The 18,296-nt window shown below is 42.0% G+C and overlaps 2 protein-coding genes across 3 annotated transcripts; one reads left to right on the plus strand and one right to left on the minus strand.

Annotated features, from left to right (window-relative positions):
• The first annotated feature begins 756 nt into the window (after positions 1 to 756).
• On the plus strand, positions 757 to 6,563 carry LOC117185107 (uncharacterized). 2 transcript variants are annotated; one of them, XR_004470620.1, is made up of 3 exons: positions 758 to 850; positions 911 to 1,356; positions 6,216 to 6,563. XR_004470620.1 is itself a non-coding variant. In XM_033384982.1 (2 exons), the coding sequence occupies exon 2, from the start codon at positions 1,406 to 1,408 to the stop codon at positions 2,363 to 2,365; it is 960 nt and encodes a 319-aa protein (XP_033240873.1). In that variant the 5' UTR covers positions 757 to 850; positions 911 to 1,405; the 3' UTR covers positions 2,366 to 3,162. The 2 variants fall into 2 exon arrangements, 1 of the variants encoding a protein (XP_033240873.1); XM_033384982.1 differs by lacking the exon at positions 6,216 to 6,563 and having other exon boundaries at positions 757 to 850; positions 911 to 3,162.
• A 10,492-nt stretch (positions 6,564 to 17,055) lies between these two features.
• Positions 17,056 to 18,095, minus strand: LOC26532031 (uncharacterized). Its single transcript, XM_015182965.2, has 3 exons — positions 18,026 to 18,095; positions 17,737 to 17,966; positions 17,056 to 17,145 (listed from the first exon to the last, which is right to left on the minus strand). The coding sequence occupies exons 1-3, from the start codon at positions 18,051 to 18,053 to the stop codon at positions 17,056 to 17,058; spliced, it is 348 nt and encodes a 115-aa protein (XP_015038451.2). The 5' UTR covers positions 18,054 to 18,095.
• Positions 18,096 to 18,296: the final 201 nt, after the last annotated feature.

The following is an 18,296-nucleotide window of genomic DNA, read 5'->3' on the forward strand; positions in this document are numbered from 1 at the left end:
TGATCAATGAGCATCACCAAGTGACGGTCCACCCCCAGGTCAGTCAGGGCTTCTATAATGGCGCCCGGTACAACGTTGTTGAAAGCTCCCTCAATATCGAGAAAGGCTATGAGTGAGTACTCTTTGTGATGCAGAGATTTCTCTACCGCTGAGTTCACTTCATGAAGAGCCGTTTCCGTGGATTTTCCTTTCCGGTAGGCATGCTGTGCGCCTGACAGCAACTGAGGGTGTATAGTTGTCCTCAGTTGCAGCCCGACGATTCTCTCAAAGGTTTTGAGGAGGAAGGACGAAAGGCTGATTGGTCTAAAGTCCTTTGCAGTTGAGTGCGAGGCTTTCCCTGCTTTGGGAATGAAGACTATCTTTGCCTTAAGCCATGCTCGCAGGATTGTACCCACAACCAGTATCTTCCTAAAGATACCTTGTAGCCAGTTGATGGCCGTATCCCCGGCCTTCTGAAGTTGGGCCGGGATTACCTGGTCTGGGCCTGGCGATTTGAATGGGTTGAAGCTGTTTATTGCCCAGCTTATGTTACGTTTTGTGAGGATGTGATCCATCGAGGTTACCGGTCCCTCTCCTGGGAGATGTACCGTCTCGATGGTTGTGCACCCTAGGAAATGCGTGTCTAGTAGAATGTGCAGGGACTCCTCACTGGAGTTAGTCCACGTGCCGTCATTCCTTTTAAGATACCTGTTGTCGAGAAAAATTAGCTTATATATACTTAGTTTTAAGCAAGGGCACAGATACCCTACATAAAGAAAAAAGAGAGAAGAAAAATGGCCACACTATGAAAAGACAATAAGGTCACATGAGTTTGAGCAGTCGAAAAAAGAGCGGGGAGAAAAGACGAAGCGTGCGTAGATATATTACCTACATATAAGAATAAAATGTATTAACCTCCTTTTGCAAATAGGAAATAAAACGCAACCAACGCCGAAGCACATATGAAGATAAGCGATTGTGTTTTATCCGCAATTCTCACGTTCCTGGACTCAACAACTTTTATTTCGCTTCTTGGAAGCCAATGACGCTAGAGTTCTTGGAGTTTGTATGAAGACGGGCAGAGACTCGTGGTGCAAGCACTGAAGTATACTGGACATTGGAGAAGCGACGGAACCCACAAGGAGAGAGTCATCTCGCTTGTGGGTGGATAATAAACATTGCAGAAGACGGAGTCCAACGTGGGTGCGCACGTCAGGCAGCTGAAAAAAGCGCACATTTATATGTATGTATGCGAGATCGTGCACATACTGCCATCTCGCTCTAACCAACGAAGTTCTTGCGGGCCAGCAACTAGAGGCTTGAGTGCGCAGTTGGCTGATGAAATCGAGTGAAAATTTCTGGATTGTGGTTTGTTTGGTAAGTGCCAATTTGATTGTTGATTTGGGGAAAGGTTAGTCTGCGGGTGATGATCACCAGAGCAATGAGCAAATTAAGGGCAACGGATGAAATGGACGAGGACAACGTTGAGATGGGAAAAGTGGAAAGAGAAACCGCGCGAGGTGAAACCCCTCCAAATATGGAGGGGGCCGGGCCCGGCACATCAAAAGGAGCCCAATCACATGGCGTTGTTAACGTTATGATGGAGATGTGGTGCCAAATGCAAGATGGTCAGCGGGCCAATGCAATGCAAATGCAGCAGTTCCAAATGGAAGTTCTGCGGATGAATCAAATTCAAATGGAAAAAACTAATATACTTCTGCAATCCCTTGGTATTAGTGGAAGGACAACTGGCGAGCCACGACCACAATCAACCACGGCTGAGCCCTCAGTGATATCAGACGCAGTCTCATCACCTAGGCAACCGGTTCCTTCTCAGGAAACGCAAAGAAAATTGTACGATCTACCGGAGTTTGATGGTGATCCCGAAGAGTGGCCAATGTTCAACGAAGCTTTCACTATGACCACTGCAGAGTACGGATACAGTGACCGGCAAAATATGTTACGCCTCCAAAAGGCAATAAAGGGCAAGGCTATGGAGACCGTTGAATGTTTGCTTATTCACAGTTCTAACGTTTCAAATATTTTAGAGACCCTTAAACAAAATTTTGGTAGACCGGAGAAACTCGTAAAAAGCCAGATTAGTCGCGTTAGAGAATTTCCGAGCATTCGCGAAGGGAGATTGGAACAATTAGTAGAGTTCAAAATGAAGGTACAAAACTTGGCTTCATTCTTAGAAGCAGCTAACGCACGTCAGCAGTTAAAAAACCCAACATTAATGGAGGAGTTAATCTTAAAGTTGCCAGTGCAACAGAGACTGGAGTGGGCACGCCATTCCAAGCAACTAGGAGATGAAAAATCGATCAGTCATTTAAAGTCTATGGCTTCAGGGATTGGCCGAAGAAGTGCAAGACTCAGGATTGGTTGACGATCAGGCGACGTTCAAGCCAAAGAAGGAAAAGTCGAGACTATTCCATGCAAACGACATCGGACTTGTAACCACGAAGGCGTGCTCCGCATGCAATGGGAAACACGACTTGGAAAACTGTAACTCATTTGCCCAGTTAGCACTTGAAAAAAAATGGCAGCATGTAAGGGAAAGAAAATTATGCTTCAATTGCCTAAAGTACGGCCATCGTAGTCAAAAATGTAGACGACATCACCAATGTGGACTTGATGGATGTGCCAAACGCATTCACCGTTTGCTCCATGCAGAATCAGTTAATCAACCAGGCGAGGAAGTAAAGTTCACAGGAACAGCAACGCATGAGGCTAGCTCAATGATTTTGTTTAAGATATTGCCTGTTAATCTTCATGCTAAAAATAAAATAGTGAGGTGCCACGCCTTTTTGGATGAAGGTTCTGCAGTAACCCTTATAAATTAAAGCCTGGCAGACGAGTTAGGATTGCATGGGCCCAAAGAAAGTCTGACATTGCAATGGTTTGGAGAAAAGACATCAACGGAATTGGTCAGCCGATTTAATATTGGAATATGTGATGAACGTGGAGGCAAGGTCTATGCACTAAACGGAGTAAGGACTATTAAGGATTTACGGCTGCCGAAGCAATCCGTAAACGTGTCTGAGCTAAGTTCGCAATACCCACACATAAAGAGTATTCCTGTGAAAGGCTATAGAAATGCTAGACCTGAAATACTAATCGGACTAGATAACCTACATTTGATAGCTCCAAAGCAAATGAGATCTATGGGATACGTTGGGCCATTGCATTAACCAATCTGGGATGGGTTGCGTATGGAAAATGTCGCGGAGAATCAGGACCCATGAGTAATGTAAAGGCCGTACATCTGGTTAAACACAATGACGAGCACATTGAACAGTTGGTGCGAGACTACATCACGAATTCGGAAATGGATGTGCGGATTGTGAAAAACCACGTAGAAGGTCGAGAAACTGAGAGATCGAACCGATTGCTATCAACCACGACAAAACGTATTGGTGACCGTTTTGAAACGGGATTACTATGGAAAGTGGACGTCGTCTTGCCTGACAGCAAGAAAATGGCAATAAAGAGACAATTGTCTTTGGAAAGAAAACTTATACATGATCCAGAGTACTACAAAAAATACTGCGACCTGATGGAAGCATACGAAGAAAAGTCATACATTCGGCATATCACAAGCAATGAACTGGAAGTGGACAAGAAAAAAGAATGGTTCCTGCCTCATTTTGGGGTCTTAAATCCTAACAAGCCCGGCAAGTTGAGAATTGTTTTCGACGCGGCTACAGAAGTCGATGGAGTGTCGTTAAACTCCATGCTCATGACTGGCCCCGACGGGTATCAATCCCTAACGGACATTCTTATGAGGTTCAGACAGAATCCGATTGGAGTCTGTGCTGACATAGCAGAAATGTTCCACCAAGTCATAATACGAAAGGAGGATCGATGTGCCCAACGCATACTATGGAGGAAGAATCCAGGCGACGAGATGAAGGAGTATGAAATGCAGGTCATGACCTTTGGAGCCAAATGTTCACCGGCCTCTGCTCAATACGTGAAAAATAGAAACGCACTTGAATTTAGGGAATCGTATCCAGATGCGGTGAATGGCATTATTAAAAACCATTATGTGGACGATTTGGTGCATTGTTTTTCATTCGAAGAATCGGCTGTGAGAGTCGTGAAGGAGATAGTTGACATTCATAAAAAGGGAGTATTCGAACTGAGAAAGTTTGTGTCCAATTCGAAATTCTTCAACAAGGTTTTTGGTAACGAAAAAGTAGCTGAACCCATAACTCTTGATAGGGATGAATCTTCGCATTATCAAAAGGTCCTGGGAATGTACTGGTGTACACGCAGCGACGAATTTGGGTTCTCACTTTCGTTTAACAAAATTGACGCATCAATCTTTTCAGGATCAAGAATACCGTCTAATGTTTGTGTCTGACCCATTTGGAATTCTAGCCGAATATTCCCTGATCGCTAAACTGCTTCTGCAGTCAATATGGCAAAAGCGAATAGAGTGGGACCAGCCAATTGAGGGCGACGATATAAAGCAATGGAAATGTTGGTTGCGCAGCCTAAGCCAAGCATGCAAGATAAGGATACCCCGATGTTACGCTGAAGAGTTCTTTGGGGAACCAATTGAACTACACATATTTTGCGATGCGAGTGAGTCAGCTTATGCAGCAGTTGGATACTGGCGCATACGTACGAAATCTGGATGGAAGTCCGCATTTATAATGGGAAAGACCAAGTGTGCCCCAATGAAACTATCGACCATACCCAGGCTCGAGCTACAGGCGGCAGTGCTAGGAACTCGTCTCAGGAAATGTATTCTTGAGGGTCACGACGTCAACCCCAAATGTGTCCACATGTGGTCCGACTCCAAGACTGTCTTAACATGGATTAAATCAAATCACAGAAAATATAAGCCATATGTAGGACACAGAATTGACGAGATACTTGAAGCCACAAGGTTGGAAGATTGGCATTGGGTGCCTACTAAAGATAACCCGGCAGACTTTGGCACCAAACTCAGATCTGGAACTCGAGAAACCTCCTGGTTGAGAGGCCCTCAATTCCTTCAAGAGGACGCAAGTCAATGGAATCTAGGATCTTCAGACAGACGAACTGGAACTAAGAAGCAAGTTTACGTTATCAATCAATGAGATGTCTTCAGATGGATCTGTCAATATCGTATTCAGGGAGTTGCTGGAAAGGTTCTCTTCATTTACAAGGCTGATGCGAGTTGTCGCTTGGGTCTACAGGATGTGTGATCGTAAGATCAAACGAAAAGTCTACCTTGATGTAGCTGAAATTGAAGAAGCTGTACTCATAGTGTACCGCAATGTACAGGATGTTGCATTTCATGATGAGCGGGTGGCGCTGTTGACTGGACAGTGCATCGAAAAGAACAGCAAGCTGTGGAAGTTGTCTCCGATCATAGACGGAAGAGGAGTGATCCGCATGAATGGGCGTATTAATAACGCATGTTCGGTTGGAGAAGAAACCAGGCGTCCAATATTAATGCCCCAAGGGCATCACGTTACAAAATTGATCGTGGGACATTATCACGAGCTATGGAAACACCAGAATGAAAACACAATTATAGCAGAAATACGCAGAAAGTACTACATACCACACTGCCGGCAGGAGGTTCGCCGTGCAGCTAGAAATTGTATGACTTGTAAAATCCTGAGAGCTTCACCAAAAATGCCATTAATGGGACAACTTCTTAAGGACAGACTCTCTCCGTACGTACGCCCATTCTCATATGTTGGAATCGACTATATGGGACCGTTTCTGGTTGTAAGAGGAAGGAGTACCGAGAAACGCTGGATATGCATATTTACATGCCTTACAATAAGAGCAATTCATTTGGAAATTGCCAGGGACCTGACAACAGATACGTGTCTTCGAGTATTGCATAACTTCATGGCGCGGCGCGGAAGACCAGTAAGAATCCGATCTGACAATGGTACCAATTTGGTGGGAGCTGAGCGTGAATTGAAAAGAGAATTACAGGACCTCGATCACATTAGAATAGCGAACGAGTTGTCAACCAAGCAGATCGAATGGCTGTTTAATTGCCCGCTAAGCCCCCATGCAGGTGGTGCTGGGAAAGATTGGGACGAAGTGTGAAGAGAGCCATAGGATACGCGCTGCATGACAAAAACCTGAAAGAAGACATACTGTATAGCCTAATGTGTAACGCTGAAAACATAGTAAATTCCAGACCGCTTACACACATTGCTCTGGATAACCCCACAGACGATCCGATAACCCCTAATCACTTTCTTTTCTTCCAATTCTAGCCAGACACCACATCCACAAGAGGAGAAGTACCAGCCAACTCGAAAGGAATGGCGCATCCGTCCGGGCAGAGATCCACGTTGCCCGGATAAGGCATACTTAGAACAGGGGACTGCCAAGTCCCTGAGCTCTCCGTTAACGACTGGGCTAGTTTTATATACCGGGCCCCCAGCCAGGCTGACTCTCGACACGGCTCGAATAACGCTCTTAGTCCGGCCCGGTCTGAGCTGAATGTGGGGGTTGGGATGAGGGTAAGTAGTGTATAGGGATAGAGGAGTGTGTGAGCTACTTATACGAGGCGGCACCACAAGCGCATCGTCAGTGTTGCTACTTCGCGAACACCCGCTGGCTGTCCGGGGCTGCTTATTTTCTGTACTCTCCCTAGGGATGTCCGCTTATTCGAAGCTGACCTACCTATATGACCTGTATAGCCACCTCACGAGCTCATCAGACCAGATTTTCCAAGATAACAAATAGTTTAAATAAATTATTTAGAGCACATCTAAGAGGAATTTTTTTGTGGATTCTACAATTTGTAAAAAAAATTTGGATAAAATGTGAGACTTTTTCCTATATCGATATCAATAATATTATTTTTTAAATACCAAGAAAAATTTTTTTTTTAATTTCACCACGTACAATGACGATGCTAAATCTATTTAGTGGTGAAAAACGTAAATATGATATTTCACCATCTGACCATTCCAATCTATTTATGGTTTGACGATTAATATTTTGTTGTTTAATCATTTCATTATTCAATTAATTCAGATGATATGGTGGTTTGAAATGAAAGAAGTTTGGTGTTACTTTTTACTGGCATAAAGGCCAATTCCTTAATAAAAAGTTGTTTATTATTTCCAAAGAGATATTGAAAATTAATCATAACGCTTGAATTCCTGTCGATTGTATTCATGTTGGTTTGAGATTTTGTAAGAAACTGAATGAGTCGTTGATGTCTATCTCCTTTATATACAGCCCAATTCAGCAAGAGTTCTTAGTTTAACAAAAGCATTCAACCCAAATGGACACGCTTCAATCAAAAAGAATTAGGTCCACTAGAAAGAAGCAGGATCACGACGTCATTTTCGGTCTCGAATATTATATAAAACATAATTTAAAGCTTAAATGCGGTTTTTCAACTACAAGAAAATTCACTCCAATGATCTGGATGCAGCAAAGCAAAATAAATTTCGTTGGTTTAGATAAAGATGAATGGATGCAATTGGTTACATACAAGGAGTATATCCAATTGAAACTTGATCAGTATGATTTTTTGATGCCTGATACAATTATAGACCATTCATTATTGACCACAATTAAGTGTAATTCTGATTTCGAAAATCAGATAAGCAGTATGTGTTTATAATAGATCAGTTTGGTAATAAAATTATATTTGATAGTGAGTCCTGGAGATCGTTTTAAAGATTATACATTTTTTTACCACATTTTTATGTTGGAATACGATACTTAAGCAACAAATAATATCCCTCTACTATAATAATATTATTCCAAAGTGTACAGCCTTACAAAAATTGTATGTTCAACTAGCTGATTTTGACGGTACTTATGATATAAAGGTGCAAATAGATTTAACCCGTTATTGCTTTGAAATTTAAAAAAAATGTATAATTAAATAAAACGCGATGTTCTTGAGTATAGGCAAACACTTTTAAATAAGCAATCATCCCAACATACAAAATAAAAAATATAAATTATATTAAAAATGAGTAAGCAACAAGTTGTTAATGAAATACATAAGCCTGCTAGAAGAAATTTTATTCGTCGTAAATTCGTACAAATGGGAATTAATGACACGTGGCACGTGGATTTAGTTGAAATGATACCCTTTTATAAGGAAAAACGAGGGGGAACGTTGTGAGTTGCTGCGGACACCGCAACTCTACGGTTATACCCGATACTAAGTCAGTATGGCTCTCCTCCGGCAGACGCCGCGAATATTTAACGACACGACAAAGAGTGCGTGCGAGAGAGACAGAAAATCAGTCTGAGCGTGACGTCAGGCGCTGCGTAGCCAGTGCAAATTGATTTGTTCCTTTTGGCTATGAAAATGATCTGATCTGATCCAGATTCAGCAACCTGATAGATATGGTCATTATCTATGATTCTGCGTTTTTAGTTTTCTCAAATCTGCAATATTGTGGATGCAACAGATTTTCGTCCTTTGTGGGGGCGGATGGGGGTGGGGCGAAATTCTGAGATATACGTTTTATAGTGACATCTTAAAGGAGTGTGTGTACCAAATTTGGTTACTCTAGCCTTAATAGTCTCTGAGATTTGTGGTTGCCTCAGATTTTCGTCCTTTGCGGGGGCGGAAGGGGGTGTGGCGAAATTTGGACAGGAAATGGTCAAGGTCCGATATCACAGGAGTGTGGATACCAAATTTGGTTGCTCTGGCTTTTATAGGTTCTGAGATCCTTGAACTCATATTTTGCAATTGGCAAAACCGACCATGAAACCTGTGTGTTAGAGTGAGACAGAGCGAGAAAGAGTGAAATTGTTTTCGTGATTCTGGCTGTAATAATTATACGATCTGGTTCAGATTTTGCACTCTAGAAGATATAGTCATCTTCTACGATTCTGCGTTTTTAGTTTTCTCGTATCGTCAAAATTGTGGATGCCACAGATTTTCGCCCTTTGTGGGGGCGGAAGTGGGCGGGGCAAAGTTTTGAAATATTTTTGGAGCAGTGACATATCACAGAAGTCTGGATCCAAAACATCGTTGCTCTAGCTCTTATAGTCTTTGAGCACTAGGTGCTGAAGGGGACGAACAGACGGACAGACAGACATGGCTCAATCGACTCGGCTATTGGTGCTGATCAAGAATATATATACTTTATGGGGTCGGAAACGATTCTTTCTGGACGTTACACACATCCACTTTTACCACAAATCTAATATACCCCAATACGATCTACCGGAGTTTGATGGTGATCCCGAAGAGTGGCCAATGTTCAACGAAGCTTTCACTATGACCACTGCAGAGTACGGATACAGTGACCGGCAAAATATGTTACGCCTCCAAAAGGCAATAAAGGGCAAGGCTATGGAGACCGTTGAATGTTTTCTTATTCACAGTTCTAACGTTTCAAATATTTTAGAGACCTTTAAACAAAATTTTGGTAGACCGGAGAAACTCGTAAAAAGCCAGATTAGTCGCGTTAGAGAATTTCCGAGCATTCGCGAAGGGAGATTGGAACAATTAGTAGAGTTCAAAATGAAGGTACAAAACTTGGCTTCATTCTTAGAAGCAGCTAACGCACGTCAGCAGTTAAAAAACCCAACATTAATGGAGGAGTTAATCTTAAAGTTGCCAGTGCAACAGAGACTGGAGTGGGCACGCCATTCCAAGCAACTAGGAGATGAAAAATCGATCAGTCATTTAAAGTCTATGGCTTCAGGGATTGGCCGAAGAAGTGCAAGACTCAGGATTGGTTGACGATCAGGCGACGTTCAAGCCAAAGAAGGAAAAGTCGAGAGTATTCCATGCAAACGACATCGGACTTGTAACCACGAAGGCGTGCTCCGCATGCAATGGGAAACACGACTTGGAAAACTGTAACTCATTTGCCCAGTTAGCACTTGAAAAAAAATGGCAGCATGTAAGGGAAAGAAAATTATGCTTCAATTGCCTAAAGTACGGCCATCGTAGTCAAAAATGTAGACGACATCACCAATGTGGACTTGATGGATGTGCCAAACGCATTCACCGTTTGCTCCATGCAGAATCAGTTAATCAACCAGGCGAGGAAGTAAAGTTCACAGGAACAGCAACGCATGAGGCTAGCTCAATGATTTTGTTTAAGATATTGCCTGTTAATCTTCATGCTAAAAATAAAATAGTGAGGTGCCACGCCTTTTTGGATGAAGGTTCTGCAGTAACCCTTATAAATTAAAGCCTGGCAGACGAGTTAGGATTGCATGGGCCCAAAGAAAGTCTGACATTGCAATGGTTTGGAGAAAAGACATCAACGGAATTGGTCAGCCGATTTAATATTGGAATATGTGATGAACGTGGAGGCAAGGTCTATGCACTAAACGGAGTAAGGACTATTAAGGATTTACGGCTGCCGAAGCAATCCGTAAACGTGTCTGAGCTAAGTTCGCAATACCCACACATAAAGAGTATTCCTGTGAAAGGCTATAGAAATGCTAGACCTGAAATACTAATCGGACTAGATAACCTACATTTGATAGCTCCAAAGCAAATGAGATCTATGGGATACGTTGGGCCAGCCATTGCATTAACCAATCTGGGATGGGTTGCGTATGGAAAATGTCGCGGAGAATCAGGACCCATGAGTAATGTAAAGGCCGTACATCTGGTTAAACACAATGACGAGCACATTGAACAGTTGGTGCGAGACTACATCACGAATTCGGAAATGGATGTGCGGATTGTGAAAAACCACGTAGAAGGTCGAGAAACTGAGAGATCGAACCGATTGCTATCAACCACGACAAAACGTATTGGTGACCGTTTTGAAACGGGATTACTATGGAAAGTGGACGTCGTCTTGCCTGACAGCAAGAAAATGGCAATAAAGAGACAATTGTCTTTGGAAAGAAAACTTATACATGATCCAGAGTACTACAAAAAATACTGCGACCTGATGGAAGCATACGAAGAAAAGTCATACATTCGGCATATCACAAGCAATGAACTGGAAGTGGACAAGAAAAAAGAATGGTTCCTGCCTCATTTTGGGGTCTTAAATCCTAACAAGCCCGGCAAGTTGAGAATTGTTTTCGACGCGGCTGCAGAAGTCGATGGAGTGTCGTTAAACTCCATGCTCATGACTGGCCCCGACGGGTATCAATCCCTAACGGACATTCTTATGAGGTTCAGACAGAATCCGATTGGAGTCTGTGCTGACATAGCAGAAATGTTCCACCAAGTCATAATACGAAAGGAGGATCGATGTGCCCAACGCATACTATGGAGGAAGAATCCAGGCGACGAGATGAAGGAGTATGAAATGCAGGTCATGACCTTTGGAGCCAAATGTTCACCGGCCTCTGCTCAATACGTGAAAAATAGAAACGCACTTGAATTTAGGGAATCGTATCCAGATGCGGTGAATGGCATTATTAAAAACCATTATGTGGACGATTTGGTGCATTGTTTTTCATTCGAAGAATCGGCTGTGAGAGTCGTGAAGGAGATAGTTGACATTCATAAAAAGGGAGTATTCGAACTGAGAAAGTTTGTGTCCAATTCGAAATTCTTCAACAAGGTTTTTGGTAACGAAAAAGTAGCTGAACCCATAACTCTTGATAGGGATGAATCTTCGCATTATCAAAAGGTCCTGGGAATGTACTGGTGTACACGCAGCGACGAATTTGGGTTCTCACTTTCGTTTAACAAAATTGACGCATCAATCTTTTCAGGATCAAGAATACCGTCTAATGTTTGTGTCTGACCCATTTGGAATTCTAGCCGAATATTCCCTGATCGCTAAACTGCTTCTGCAGTCAATATGGCAAAAGCGAATAGAGTGGGACCAGCCAATTGAGGGCGACGATATAAAGCAATGGAAATGTTGGTTGCGCAGCCTAAGCCAAGCATGCAAGATAAGGATACCCCGATGTTACGCTGAAGAGTTCTTTGGGGAACCAATTGAACTACACATATTTTGCGATGCGAGTGAGTCAGCTTATGCAGCAGTTGGATACTGGCGCATACGTACGAAATCTGGATGGAAGTCCGCATTTATAATGGGAAAGACCAAGTGTGCCCCAATGAAACTATCGACCATACCCAGGCTCGAGCTACAGGCGGCAGTGCTAGGAACTCGTCTCAGGAAATGTATTCTTGAGGGTCACGACGTCAACCCCAAATGTGTCCACATGTGGTCCGACTCCAAGACTGTCTTAACATGGATTAAATCAAATCACAGAAAATATAAGCCATATGTAGGACACAGAATTGACGAGATACTTGAAGCCACAAGGTTGGAAGATTGGCATTGGGTTCCTACTAAAGATAACCCGGCAGACTTTGGCACCAAACTCAGATCTGGAACTCGAGAAACCTCCTGGTTGAGAGGCCCTCAATTCCTTCAAGAGGACGCAAGTCAATGGAATCTAGGATCTTCAGACAGACGAACTGGAACTAAGAAGCAAGTTTACGTTATCAATCAATGAGATGTCTTCAGATGGATCTGTCAATATCGTATTCAGGGAGTTGCTGGAAAGGTTCTCTTCATTTACAAGGCTGATGCGAGTTGTCGCTTGGGTCTACAGGATGTGTGATCGTAAGATCAAACGAAAAGTCTACCTTGATGTAGCTGAAATTGAAGAAGCTGTACTCATAGTGTACCGCAATGTACAGGATGTTGCATTTCATGATGAGCGGGTGGCGCTGTTGACTGGACAGTGCATCGAAAAGAACAGCAAGCTGTGGAAGTTGTCTCCGATCATAGACGGAAGAGGAGTGATCCGCATGAATGGGCGTATTAATAACGCATGTTCGGTTGGAGAAGAAACCAGGCGTCCAATATTAATGCCCCAAGGGCATCACGTTACAAAATTGATCGTGGGACATTATCACGAGCTATGGAAACACCAGAATGAAAACACAATTATAGCAGAAATACGCAGAAAGTACTACATACCACACTGCCGGCAGGAGGTTCGCCGTGCAGCTAGAAATTGTATGACTTGTAAAATCCTGAGAGCTTCACCAAAAATGCCATTAATGGGACAACTTCTTAAGGACAGACTCTCTCCGTACGTACGCCCATTCTCATATGTTGGAATCGACTATATGGGACCGTTTCTGGTTGTAAGAGGAAGGAGTACCGAGAAACGCTGGATATGCATATTTACATGCCTTACAATAAGAGCAATTCATTTGGAAATTGCCAGGGACCTGACAACAGATACGTGTCTTCGAGTATTGCATAACTTCATGGCGCGGCGCGGAAGACCAGTAAGAATCCGATCTGACAATGGTACCAATTTGGTGGGAGCTGAGCGTGAATTGAAAAGAGAATTACAGGACCTCGATCACATTAGAATAGCGAACGAGTTGTCAACCAAGCAGATCGAATGGCTGTTTAATTGCCCGCTAAGCCCCCATGCAGGTGGTGCTGGGAAAGATTGGGACGAAGTGTGAAGAGAGCCATAGGATACGCGCTGCATGACAAAAACCTGAAAGAAGACATACTGTATAGCCTAATGTGTAACGCTGAAAACATAGTAAATTCCAGACCGCTTACACACATTGCTCTGGATAACCCCACAGACGATCCGATAACCCCTAATCACTTTCTTTTCTTCCAATTCTAGCCAGACACCACATCCACAAGAGGAGAAGTACCAGCCAACTCGAAAGGAATGGCGCATCCGTCCGGGCAGAGATCCACGTTGCCCGGATAAGGCATACTTAGAACAGGGGACTGCCAAGTCCCTGAGCTCTCCGTTAACGACTGGGCTAGTTTTATATACCGGGCCCCCAGCCAGGCTGACTCTCGACACGGCTCGAATAACGCTCTTAGTCCGGCCCGGTCTGAGCTGAATGTGGGGGTTGGGATGAGGGTAAGTAGTGTATAGGGATAGAGGAGTGTGTGAGCTACTTATACGAGGCGGCACCACAAGCGCATCGTCAGTGTTGCTACTTCGCGAACACCCGCTGGCTGTCCGGGGCTGCTTATTTTCTGTACTCTCCCTAGGGATGTCCGCTTATTCGAAGCTGACCTACCTATATGACCTGTATAGCCACCTCACGAGCTCATCAGACCAGATTTTCCAAGATAACAAATAGTTTAAATAAATTATTTAGAGCACATCTAAGAGGAATTTTTTTGTGGATTCTACAATTTGTAAAAAAAATTTGGATAAAATGTGAGACTTTTTCCTATATCGATATCAATAATATTATTTTTTAAATACCAAGAAAAATTTTTTTTTTAATTTCACCACGTACAATGACGATGCTAAATCTATTTAGTGGTGAAAAACGTAAATATGATATTTCACCATCTGACCATTCCAATCTATTTATGGTTTGACGATTAATATTTTGTTGTTTAATCATTTCATTATTCAATTGAAATGAAAGAAGTTTGGTGTTACTTTTTACTGGCATAAAGGCCAATTCCTTAATAAAAAGTTGTTTATTATTTCCAAAGAGATATTGAAAATTAATCATAACGCTTGAATTCCTGTCGATTGTATTCATGTTGGTTTGAGATTTTGTAAGAAACTGAATGAGTCGTTGATGTCTATCTCCTTTATATACAGCCCAATTCAGCAAGAGTTCTTAGTTTAACAAAAGCATTCAACCCAAATGGACACGCTTCAATCAAAAAGAATTAGGTCCACTAGAAAGAAGCAGGATCACGACGTCATTTTCGGTCTCGAATATTATATAAAACATAATTTAAAGCTTAAAGCTTTCAACTACAAGAAAATTCACTCCAATGATCTGGATGCAGCAAAGCAAAATAAATTTCGTTGGTTTAGATAAAGATGAATGGATGCAATTGGTTACATACAAGGAGTATATCCAATTGAAACTTGATCAGTATGATTTTTTGATGCCTGATACAATTATAGACCATTCATTATTGACCACAATTAAGTGTAATTCTGATTTCGAAAATCAGATAAGCAGTATGTGTTTATAATAGATCAGTTTGGTAATAAAATTATATTTGATAGTGAGTCCTGGAGATCGTTTTAAAGATTATACATTTTTTTACCACATTTTTATGTTGGAATACGATACTTAAGCAACAAATAATATCCCTCTACTATAATAATATTATTCCAAAGTGTACAGCCTTACAAAAATTGTATGTTCAACTAGCTGATTTTGACGGTACTTATGATATAAAGGTGCAAATAGATTTAACCCGTTATTGCTTTGAAATTTAAAAAAAATGTATAATTAAATAAAACGCGATGTTCTTGAGTATAGGCAAACACTTTTAAATAAGCAATCATCCCAACATACAAAATAAAAAATATAAATTATATTAAAAATGAGTAAGCAACAAGTTGTTAATGAAATACATAAGCCTGCTAGAAGAAATTTTATTCGTCGTAAATTCGTACAAATGGGAATTAATGACACGTGGCACGTGGATTTAGTTGAAATGATACCCTTTTATAAGGAAAAACGAGGGGGAACGTTGTGAGTTGCTGCGGACACCGCAACTCTACGGTTATACCCGATACTAAGTCAGTATGGCTCTCCTCCGGCAGACGCCGCGAATATTTAACGACACGACAAAGAGTGCGTGCGAGAGAGACAGAAAATCAGTCTGAGCGTGACGTCAGGCGCTGCGTAGCCAGTGCAAATTGATTTGTTCCTTTTGGCTATGAAAATGATCTGATCTGATCCAGATTCAGCAACCTGATAGATATGGATATTATCTATGATTCTGCGTTTTTAGTTTTCTCAAATCTGCAATATTGTGGATGCAACAGATTTTCGTCCTTTGTGGGGGCGGATGGGGGTGGGGCGAAATTCTGAGATATACGTTTTATAGTGACATCTTAAAGGAGTGTGTGTACCAAATTTGGTTACTCTAGCCTTAATAGTCTCTGAGATTTGTGGTTGCCTCAGATTTTCGTCCTTTGCGGGGGCGGAAGGGGGTGTGGCGAAATTTGGACAGGAAATGGTCAAGGTCCGATATCACAGGAGTGTGGATACCAAATTTGGTTGCTCTGGCTTTTATAGGTTCTGAGATCCTTGAACTCATATTTTGCAATTGGCAAAACCGACCATGAAACCTGTGTGTTAGAGTGAGACAGAGCGAGAAAGAGTGAAATTGTTTTCGTGATTCTGGCTGTAATAATTATACGATCTGGTTCAGATTTTGCACTCTAGAAGATATAGTCATCTTCTACGATTCTGCGTTTTTAGTTTTCTCGTATCGTCAAAATTGTGGATGCCACAGATTTTCGCCCTTTGTGGGGGCGGAAGTGGGCGGGGCAAAGTTTTGAAATATTTTTGGAGCAGTGACATATCACAGAAGTCTGGATCCAAAACATCGTTGCTCTAGCTCTTATAGTCTTTGAGCACTAGGTGCTGAAGGGGACGAACAGACGGACAGACAGACATGGCTCAATCGACTCGGCTATTGATGCTGATCAAGAATATATATACTTTATGGGGTCGGAAACGATTCTTTCTGGACGTTACACACATCCACTTTTACCACAAATCTAATATACCCCAATACTCATTTTGAGTATCGGGTATAAAAAGGATATAGATACTGGCTGACAGTAAAACAAAGGATATATATACTGGCTGACAGTTATTGACACGTTCCCGTTAAGTCTAAAACCGCTTTAGATGTTTTATCAGCATTGAAGAAAATATTAAAAATATCTAAACATAAACATAAAAATATTCAATCTGATTAAGGAAAGGAGTTTTTTAATGTAGCCTTCGGAGAGTTTATGAAAAAGAATAACATTAACCATTACCATACATATATGTACACACCTTACGGCATCTATTTGTGAACGTTTTAATAGAGCATTAAAAAGTCGTATGTGGAAAATGTTTAGTATGCAGGGTAATCATACGTGGATACGTACCTTGCATGACTTACTAAATGATTACAATAATTCATATCACCGTACTATAAAAATGAAGCCTACAGATTGTAATGAACAGTTTGTCGAACGTAAAAATGAAAAAATGTAGTTAATAGACCACATGGGTAAATTTGACGTTTTGGCAATGACATCAGCGAGCAGAGGATACGTTACACGTATCGTAAGAGGGACAAGTGAAGAGAAAGACAGATGAATTGTCAAAAATGACATTACTTTCTCCTTCGACCTCTCTCTCTCTTGCTAAGATCTTTTGGGAGCATGACCATCGTTCTTTTCCTTCCAAACCACTCCAATGTGCAGACGTATAAGCGCACAGCCCCAGGGAAAATGCTGCAACGTGGATTAAAAGAGCCCAAAACTTATCCGAGCCTATTAAAACCATCCACGGTCATTTTTAGTGGTACAAAAGGAAATAAATTCCAGTGAAACCAATTCGAATCAGTGCCAAAACATCTTTGTAGGGTGAGTGCACAATTAGTGGAAAAAGTCAGGATAAAATGTATGCACCTTTTCCTAACGTAGGGCATCCGCTTTTTTGCAAAGCTTGAATGTAACACAGATAATAGTGAACCAGACTTACAGGGCAAGGGTCCCCGATTCGGGTTGTGAAGAAAGCGCAGAGAACGAGACACCAGCGAAAACCAGCGTAGTATTGGGCGTATTATCTACCGCAGCGGCGTCTACGTCTGCTCCAGCACGCATCACGCCCAGAAAGAAAACTCTTTGGGCGAAATGTACACATACCCTAATAGGCTCTGCACACTGAGCCCATCCCGGGGGAATGGTGGGATTTTTTGACAAATGTGAAACTCCGATTCACACTGCCACCATCCATCAAAAACAGCTGATGCCAATAACAAGTTCATTAAATTTGCGCGGAAGATTTATTAATTCTTGGTTATTATAATGGATGATGAAGACTTCTAATAAGTCGTTCTGGAATTTTGTTTGGGTGCTGATCAAGTCCTCCACCATCTTCTCCTGCCTAACGTGGTGGTCCTTTTGTTGTTCGAGACGCTCCTGGGCGATCTCTGCCAGCAACGAAATGTCGGTCTTTTTCTTTTTCTTTGGCGGAGGCCCAGACAAGGTGCTGGAGCTACAAGATCCGTCCAGGTCCATCTCAATAATTTCCGAAAAGTACTCATCAGGATCTGCAATGAACACCTTAAATGAAATATATTTTTTTTAGCAATAAATTAATATAACTTACTGTCGTTGTCCAATGTGCTCTGCTCCATGTTGTTTATCCGGTCATGTTCTCGAGCTTTGTTAGAGAATTTCCGAGCATTCGCGAAGGGAGATTGGAACAATTAGTAGAGTTCAAAATGAAGGTACAAAACTTGGCTTCATTCTTAGAAGCAGCTAACGCACGTCAGCAGTTAAAAAACCCAACATTAATGGAGGAGTTAATCTTAAAGTTGCCAGTGCAACAGAGACTGGAGTGGGCACGCCATTCCAAGCAACTAGGAGATGAAAAATCG

Source organism: Drosophila pseudoobscura, chromosome 2 (genome assembly GCF_009870125.1).
Source record: "Drosophila pseudoobscura strain MV-25-SWS-2005 chromosome 2, UCI_Dpse_MV25, whole genome shotgun sequence".
NCBI classification, from domain to species: domain Eukaryota; kingdom Metazoa; phylum Arthropoda; class Insecta; order Diptera; family Drosophilidae; genus Drosophila; species Drosophila pseudoobscura.

Bases quoted from the DNA above. Each gene is read 5' to 3' on its own strand.
- LOC117185107 (XM_033384982.1), top strand. From the start codon at position 1,406: ATGATCACCAGAGCAATGAGCAAATTAAGGGCAACGGATGAAATGGAC.
- LOC26532031 (XM_015182965.2), bottom strand. From the start codon at position 18,053: ATGGAGCAGAGCACATTGGACAACGACA. The intron at 17,967-18,025 runs GTAAGTTATATT...TGTTCATTGCAG, and splicing joins GAGCACATTGGACAACGACA to ATCCTGATGAGTACTTTTCG. The intron at 17,146-17,736 runs GTCTTCATCATC...TCCACGTTGCAG, and splicing joins TCCAGAACGACTTATTAGAA to CATTTTCCCTGGGGCTGTGC.